Genomic DNA, 8,836 nt, shown 5'->3' with positions numbered 1-8,836 from the left:
CAAATAACCATAGGCGATGGTGACGCACTTTGGTCACTAGTAAGTGCAATGAAGAAGTGCGATGTAACGTTAACACAAATGGGGTATACTAGTGATCTCAATAGCACCAGTAACTTGTTAAAGGTCCAATCTTTGTTGCCTACTGTGTTACAAAACAAATGGGCAAATGTCCAATAGGGTTGGTGAAATCTGTCCATAATAGGTTACTTTTCTGTCCATAATAGGGACTAGAGGGCGCTGTTGTTTGTCCATAATAGGTAACTTTCATAATTGGCTGTCCAAAATAGGTGACTTTTTGTCCACAATAGGGGATTTTATTGGAGTAGTGCGCCATCCATTGTGTTGTCCATAATAGGTGATTTTGTTGGCGTACTTGTACGTTCGTAGTTTATTTCGCGAGTAGAAGTAATAGTTAAAATACTAATTTGCTTTCTCTTCAGACTTCGAGGCGGCCTAGGTCTAGGCCTAGTAGGAGGCCTAATTAGTATAATTATTTAAGTTTCTCTAGCCTCTAGGGCCTAGGCTAGGCCTAGTCCTGTTAGTTAGGCTACCTCAGAGGCCTACTACTACTAGCCTAGGCCTAGCTAGAGTCCATTTGTTATTGTCCACTAATGAAATGTGAGCTTTTTTTTTCTAGGCCTAGCTTACACAGGGGGTGTGTTGAACCCACAAATGTGAAAACGCCCACAAATGTGAAAACAACCACAAATGTGAAAACGTATCGCCCACAAATGTGAAAACAACCACAAATGTGAAAACGCATCACCCATAAATGTGAAAACAACCACAAATGTAAAAACGCATCACCCACTAATGTGAAAACAGCGCCCACAAATTTAAAAACGATCATCGCCCACAAATGTGATATCGCCCACAAATGTAAAAAAAGAGAGATCTTTTCGGCCACAAATGAAAAAAAAAATCAAATCAAATTTAGTGCTAGACTCAAACAATTTTGATCGAGTTAATATATATATATATTGAGTTGTTTCAATACTTGTGTGTTCACGATAGATCTGTTAGGGTCGTCGTTAACGCGTTGGATTATTACCGTTTTCACATTTGTGGTCGTTTTCACATTTGTGGTCGTTTTCACATTTGTGGTCGTTTTCACATTTGTGGGTGATACGTTTTCACATTTATGGTCGTTTTCACATTTGTGGGCGTTTTCACATTTGTGGGTTCAACAGGGTGCCTCCCTGCTACAGTAGGAATACAAATGACATGGGCTCCATATTAGGTAGATAGGTTTCCTACTACAAACAACTAGGCCTATCCTCAGTTTAGTTATCTATTTTTTTGTTTTTTTATTATTTTAATATGAATATTTTACAGACTAACATACTATTTTACTCGTAACTCTATACTGCAGGTCAGGTCTGGCGGACTAGTCACTATACAGTCTTTTAGTTTTACTAATACCACTGCCACCACCGCTACTACTATACTTTGAAGACCGAAATCAGCTACTAGCCTAGTCTACTACTAGACCTATTGGTAGTTTGTCTTCAAATCACAGACATCTAGATTGCTAGATTGACCTATTAAAATTTTTGTTTTTTTATTATTTTGTAAATGAATGAGTCTTATCCAGACAGTTCGGACAGTTAGTAGGTTGGCAGTATAGTAGAACCAGAGCTATTGTTACTGTATGTAATATTATGTCATCTATTTAAATCTCAATTATTTTCTCATATTTAATTGTATTACAGATTGTGTACAGTGTATCTTCTCATCAATGTTATAGTACAGTAGCATGGACATTTCTATTAACTAGGGTAAGTAACAGATAGGCCCAAACTACAATTGAAGAAAAATACTTTACATATAACCCACTATACCTACATCTTTTAGGAGATTTTTCAATATGACCAAGATACTGTAAAATCCCAAGAAGAATTGCCTATTTAGAAAAAGTATTTGTTTGCAAAAGTAATCTCGAAAAGAAGGATACAATTTAGTCAAACATTTTCAGAGAGACAAACTGAATATTGCCATTACCGTAGTAGAAAAACTTACTGACAATACATGAAAATTAATTTTTAACATTCTGATTTGAAATGTTCTATTCATTTGAATTGCTAAGAAATTAAAAGTAGATATTTCTTTTTTATTTCCATTCATTATTAACATTACAATCACTGTACAAAGAATGGATAAATCCACTAACAAATTCATGCAGAAAATATATAAAATTTAATTAAATGTTATATTAAAGCATTCATTCAATACAGCCTTTATATTTAAAAACATTTAATATCAGTTTTCATATAGTGAGTATGGTAATAATTGACAACTGGTATAAACTTAAATTTATTAAAACAATCCTACATATCTTTTTTTTAAATGCAATAAAATATTTAAACATAACTATGTCCCACCATACAACATGAAAATTTGTCTCAGCATTAAAAAGATTGAAGTTACTTGCATTATACAAAACTTAAACATTATTATAGTATTTAAATATTTCCTTTTTTTATTATAGGCATACAGATGTTTGATATTCTGCTCATATACAGTATGCTGCTGAAATGGAAAAGTACATCACTTCAACATAATAACTTTGATCATATCATCGATCAATAATTATAGTAATAAACATAATAATTATGGTGTATTTTATTTATCTTTGTTATTTTTTAAATTGTAGTTTAACCATGTTTTTACACTTTGAAAATTAATATAATTCAGTATTTTTTAATGTGATTTAGATTTTGAATAAACTGTTCTGAATACAGAACAAAGGTGTTGATTGTACACTGCGTGTATGTAAACTTGATTTATTGTCTATTTCTTATTATTAAACTTTAAAATTGATTCATTTAATTAAACAACAATATAATAAATGGATGAGAAGTGCTGCTGTTGATCCACTTCAGACTGGGATGATTTGTCATTGAGCTATGTGGATCCAGGATTTTGAAATAGGGGAGGACCTAAAATGATGAAATGAAGTGCTGAACTGTGATGTCTTTTTCAATATTAAATTGATAAAGTTGATTTTTATTATTACTGTTAACAAAACAAAATAAAGTTCAAAGAAAAAAAAATACAACCATTACATTGAAACACCAATGAATTAAAAACAACAGTTTACATTTTCATTATCTTAAAAAAATAAAACTTCTTCAATATTAGAGTATTATTATGGGGTATTTTTTATTTTTGTAAAAGATCAGGTTGGTTGGGTGATTTATTTAAACTTGCAATAGTATGGTAAGTTGCGTAATGTCTGTCCGTACTAACATTCAAAACCTAAAATGAAGTTCAAATTAAATTATTTGTTGTTGAATAAATCTCACATTTCATCATTAGTGGACAATAACAAATGGACTAGGCTAGTAGTACTAGTAGGCCTATAGAGGTAGCCTAACTAATAGGACTAGCCTAGGCCTAGGCTAGAGAGACTTAAATAAATATAGTTATACTAATTAGGCCTCCTAGGTAGCCTCAAAGTCTGAACAGAAAACAAATTAGTACTCGCGAAATAAACTACGTACGTACGAGTACGCCAAAAAAATCACCTATTATGGACAACACAATGGATGGCGCACTACTCCAATAAAATCCCCTATTGTGGACAAAAAAGTCACCTATTTTGGACAGCCAATTTTGAAAGTTACCTATTATGGACAAACAACAGCGCCCTCTAGTCCCTATTATGGACAGAAAGTAACCTATTATGGACAGAAAAGTAACCTATTATGGACAGAAAAGTAACCTATTATGGACAGATTTCACCAACCCCGCTCCAAATGTCGCACATAACATTTTAGAGAGTGGTGAACCAACATTTCAAGATATGTTGAAGTTTGTAGAAAGGCAAGCAGAGGTTTCTTGTAATATGTTCGGCCGAAGCGTGGGTAAGTCGGGGAGTAAGTTAAATGGATCCAAAGACACCGAAAAACCAAAGGTACGAACAAATGTTGTCAAGACGTCTAAGGGCTTATCTTGTTTTGCATGCGAAAGAGATCATAGAATTTATAATTGTGAACAATTTATAGACATGTCTTATGATGATAAGGTAAAAATTGTGAAAGCTAAGAGACTATGTTATAGATGTCTGATACCTGGCCACATATCTTCGAAGTGTCGTAGAAAAACAGAATGCAAGACATGTAAGTCCACTAGACATCATGATCTGCTGCATCCTCCAGAAGGTGTAACATCATTAGCAGCTATAAGCGGCCGAAATATTTACTTGATGACTGTTCCCGTAGAAGTTGTTGCAAGTAATGGGAACAAGGTAAAGACGTTGGCTTTACTTGATAACGGCTCGGATTCAAGTCTCTGCTCCGAAGCCCTAAGGAGGAAACTCGGTGTTGCTGGTCAAAGAGTGAAATATACGGCAACAACAGTCAATGGCGATGCCGACAAGGTAGGCTTCTCATTTGATGTTAACGTCAGCGGTATACGGGAGAAAAAAGAATTATCGTTGAAGGTGCTGACTGTAGAGAGTGTCCCTGCAGGTAAAGAGTCCATCCCAACTCTAAAAGAATTGAGTGCTTGGGACCACCTCAAGAGTTTGCCTATAGAATTAGATAATGGTCTAGACGTACAACTGCTAATTGGTGCTGATACACCGGAAGCCTTCTGGGTCCAAGAAGAGAGGCGTGGTAAAGCCAAGGAACCCTATGCTGTTAGAACTCAGCTTGGATGGTGCGTGATGGGTCCCGGTAAGGAAACAAAAGGAAAATTGACGTCTAATAGTAATAGAATCAGCGTTTCGGTGTCGAACGAACAACTTATGCAGCAGCTGCAACAAACTTGGGAACTAGACAACAAAGGTCTAGAAGTTGAAGAAGATTCTGTGGAAGATAGAAGGGCTAGAGATATTTTAGTCAGTACTACATTGCACCAAGAATCCAAACACTACCAAATAGGTCTTTTATGGAAATACGATGACCATCCACTTCCTTGCAACAAACCAATAGCCGAGATCAGATTGGCGAGCCTAAAGCGAAAGCTGGACAAAGATGAAGGTCTAAGGGCTAAATATGTTGAGACGGTAGAAACATACATCTCCAAGGGACACGCCGAGCCAGTCACACACAAGAAAGGTGACGAGGGTAATGTCTGGTATCTACCACATCATCCTGTGATACATCCACGCAAGCCAGGGAAGGTACGAGTTGTATTTGACTGCGCTGCTAAGTGGAAGAGCATATTGTTAAATGATAATTTGTTAAAAGGTCCAGAGATTACCAGCAACCTTGTTGGAGTTCTTTCAAGGTTTAGGCAGGAACGTATAGCTCTAGTTGCTGACATAGAAGGTATGTTCCACCAAGTCCACATAAACCCAACCGATCGAGATGTTCTTCGTTTTTTATGGTGGAAGGATGGTGATACAACTAAAACGGTTAATGAATACAGAATGACGGTACATCTTTTCGGAGCAACATCTTCTCCCTGCTGTGCCGGATATGCTTTAAGACAGACTGCGGAAAACAACAAGCCAGTAGATGCAATCGGCATAAGAGCAACTGACGTCATTCGTAGCGGCTTCTATGTCGATGATTGTTTGACTTCAATCAGCGAATGTGACGAAGCTATAGAGTTGGCTCAACGGCTGCGAAATGTTCTACATGAAGGCGGTTTCCGTTTGACTAAATGCTCCATCAATACCTCTCAGTCTAGACCAGTTACCTACAGAAAGGACGTTGGGAGTTTGCTGGGACGCCGAAAACGACATCTTCAAGTTTGAAGTTGAGCTAAAGGACAAGCCGATGACGAGAAGAGGGATATTATCAGTAACAAGTTCTATCTACGACCCGTTAGGATTCGCAGCTCCGTTCGTGTTGTTTGCGAAGTCACTACTCCAGACAGTATGTAGGCGAGGTTCTGAATGGGACGAACAACTAGAGAAAGGTGAAGTGGAAATCTGGAACCAGTGGACCTCAAGTATCTCCAACCTACAGTATGTTAAAGTCCCTCGTTGGATGAAGTTAGAAGTAGCTGTGAACACCCAACTGCACGTGTTTTGTGATGCTTCGGAGAAAGGTTATGCAGCGGTAGCATATTTCAGAACGACTTCGAGAAACAATGATGTTGACGTAAGCTTCGCTATAGGCAAGGCGAAAAACATATCAATTCCACGACTGGAATTGCTGGGTGCTGTACTTGCAGTGAAACTAGATGGAATTGTAAGAAGAGAAATTGAAACTCGGTTTCATCTAGCCAAAACAACATTTTGGTCCGACTCTATGATCGTACTAGGGCACATCAAGAACGAGAATAAGCGCTTTAAAACCTTTGTAGCAAACCGAGTCGCAACAATCAGAGAAACATCTCAACCACACCAATGGCGACACGTAAGGAGCGAAGATAACCCGTCAGATGAAGGCTCTAGAGGAACTCTTCAGATAACTAAATGGCTTACAGGTCCTGAATACTTGAGGTAAAACCACTGTGCTGCAAGAGCTAGTACCGAGATATTCATCATGGACAAAGTTAGTTCGTGTGTATGCTTGGATATTACGTTTCAAGAACGTGATCAAGGCTAGACCGATGCAAGTGAACAATTTATCTGTAGACGAGATCAAGGATAGTGAAACACAAATACTCACTTGGTTGCAGAAAACCGAACTTAGCCATTGGAAGACTGACAAGCGTTTTGCCAAACTAAATCCTGTCTTGATAGGAGACCTCTTAAGAGTAGGAGGACGAATTGGGCGAGCAAGTGTGGATGAATGTACAAAACATCCCATTCTGTTACCAGCAGATACAGATGTTACCAAACTTATTATACGACATCATCATCAGATAGTAGGTCATAGCGGTTGGGCTTCTACATTAAATTCTTTACGTGAACGTTTCTGGGTGATAAAGGGTCGCTCTGCAGTAAAGGGTGCGTTGAGAAATTGTGTTGTATGTAAGAAATATCAAGCTAGACCAGCTCAACAAATGATGGCAGAGTTACCGGCAGAAAGAGTAACAGACAGCAAGCCACCCTTTACGTTTGTGGGTGTGGATTATTTCGGTCCAATTGATGTAAAGCAGGGTAGAAGTATAGTAAAACGTTACGGATGTATATTTACTTGTCTGGTAATCCGAGCTGTGCACTTGGAATTGGCAAAGGGTCTTGACACCGATTCTTTCATTAACGCTTTGAGACGATTTGTCGCTAGAAGAGGTCAGCCCGAAAAGATGTTTAGCGACAACGGTACTAACTTTCATGGTGGCGAAAGAGAGTTAAAGGAAGCTATGAAGTCTTTTAACAACGATAAATTAGAACGATTCTGCCATACTAAGATGTTTGAATGGCACTTTAATCCACCTAGCGCAAGCCATTTTGGAGGTGCCTGGGAACGGTTGATAAAATCTGTACGCAGGATAATGCATGGTGTATTAAGACAGCAGACCGTTCTTGAGGATGTGCTAGCGACTGTTCTAACTGAAGTAGAATCAATCCTCAACTCAAGGCCACTCACCGATATTTCTCAAGATACAAGAGATGAGGAGCCACTTACACCGAATCATCTACTACTTCTCAGGAAAGGTCCAGATGCGGCAGTCGACAATTCTACCGACAAGTCAGCGACGTACGGCAAAAGGAGATGGCTGCAGGTGCAATACCTGGCTTCGTTATTCTGGACCCGTTGGAGGAAGGAGTATCTTCCATTATTACAGAAGAGAAATAAATGGATTACACCGAAAGGGAATGTAATGGTGGACGACGTCGTACTTTTAGTTGACGAGACTACACCCAGAGGAAGATGGCCTATGGGCAAGGTACTTCGCGTGTATAGAAGTAAAGATGGGCACGTTTATTATGTTCTTTTGACTATTTGATTTGATTGTTAATGGCGATGTTTGTAAGCCTAACGTTATGCCTACTTGAGGCTGATTAAGTTGTTTAGTAATAATTATTATGCTATGATAATGATATGTATTCTTATGTTTGTTATAAGATATTATTGGTAAGATTGTACATTTGTTTACAGTGTTGGTACATTTGAGATGTACTGCGTCGTGAAAGCTGATTGATGATTACTGATAGTTGGATAGTTGCGCCATAGTTTTCGTAAGTTTATACAGTAGCTCGGACTGGCATCGCAGTCATTTGTTTATTTGCTTGTTTGAAATGTTAATCTATAACTGTTTATAATGATTCAAGTTGACCATAGAGATAATGTATGCGCTTTGACTACATTCCTGTACTGACGGCATAATGCTTGTTCTTATACCTTACGTTTTTAATGATTATTGTGTTTTATGATGTACGACACTAGTTATCTGATGTTAATTAGACCTTTCTTATGTTTAGTCACCAGACTTACAGAGAGAGCCAGTCTTTGAATAAAGTTACCATAACAGTATATGGTTTGTCGTGGTATTATCTACTGTCTGCGTCGGGTAATTGTGGCGCCCTCATCGATCCCCTAAACAGTTGATGCGAGATCAACTACACAATGAGTTCAATCCTAATGAATGAAAAGGGGGTACGTTGCTATCTTGATGATATTGTTGTCTTTGGTGAACATGAACATGCTTTTAATATGGAAAATGCAAAAGACAGGGTTAACACTAAACCTTGACAAATGCAAATTTAGAGTGAAGCAAATTTCATACTTATGTCATACAATTTGGGCTTCAGGACTTCAACCTGATAATGACCACGTAAAAGCCATAATCGAGGCAAAAATTCCAAACAACATCTCTGAATTGAGAACTGCTTTGGGAATGAGTGGAGTTGTGGCTTGGTGGTTATGATGCTTGGTTACCACTCCAAGGGTCCTGGGTTCAAGTCCCGTCACATGTCAGGATTTTTTCTAAGGACCAAATTACTCCACTCCCAAAGACTTGTAATAAGACTTTGTTTATGTAGAGCATC

General features: G+C 37.9%; 3 protein-coding genes and 1 long non-coding RNA gene across 6 annotated transcripts; all 4 read left to right on the top strand.

The window, feature by feature from the left end:
• Window positions 1-216: 216 nt before the first annotated feature.
• LOC144854013 (uncharacterized) lies at window positions 217-2,743 on the top strand. 3 transcript variants are annotated; one of them, XR_013614486.1, is made up of 3 exons: window positions 217-405; window positions 1,713-1,778; window positions 2,489-2,723. It is a non-coding gene; the product is annotated as an uncharacterized LOC144854013 (long non-coding RNA). The 3 variants fall into 3 exon arrangements; XR_013614485.1 differs by having other exon boundaries at window positions 217-379; window positions 2,489-2,722; XR_013614487.1 differs by lacking the exon at window positions 217-405 and adding an exon at window positions 579-655 and having other exon boundaries at window positions 1,191-1,778; window positions 2,489-2,743.
• A 1,266-nt stretch (window positions 2,744-4,009) lies between these two features.
• On the top strand, window positions 4,010-5,707 carry LOC144853440 (uncharacterized). Its single transcript, XM_078711137.1, has one exon. The coding sequence runs from the start codon at window positions 4,010-4,012 to the stop codon at window positions 5,705-5,707; it is 1,698 nt and encodes a 565-aa protein (XP_078567263.1).
• A 22-nt stretch (window positions 5,708-5,729) lies between these two features.
• On the top strand, window positions 5,730-6,404 carry LOC144853439 (uncharacterized). The gene has a single exon (XM_078711135.1). The coding sequence runs from the start codon at window positions 5,730-5,732 to the stop codon at window positions 6,402-6,404; it is 675 nt and encodes a 224-aa protein (XP_078567261.1).
• A 106-nt stretch (window positions 6,405-6,510) lies between these two features.
• On the top strand, window positions 6,511-8,305 carry LOC144853438 (uncharacterized). Its single transcript, XM_078711134.1, has 2 exons — window positions 6,511-7,734; window positions 8,270-8,305. Exons 1-2 carry the CDS (start codon window positions 6,511-6,513, stop codon window positions 8,303-8,305), a joined length of 1,260 nt encoding a protein of 419 aa, XP_078567260.1.
• Window positions 8,306-8,836: the final 531 nt, after the last annotated feature.

Source organism: Antedon bifida, chromosome 10 (genome assembly GCF_963402885.1).
Source record: "Antedon bifida chromosome 10, ecAntBifi1.1, whole genome shotgun sequence".
NCBI lineage: Eukaryota > Metazoa > Echinodermata > Crinoidea > Comatulida > Antedonidae > Antedon > Antedon bifida.
Note: the sequence above shows the minus strand (reverse complement) of the source record. Positions and strands in the feature narration are given on the sequence as shown.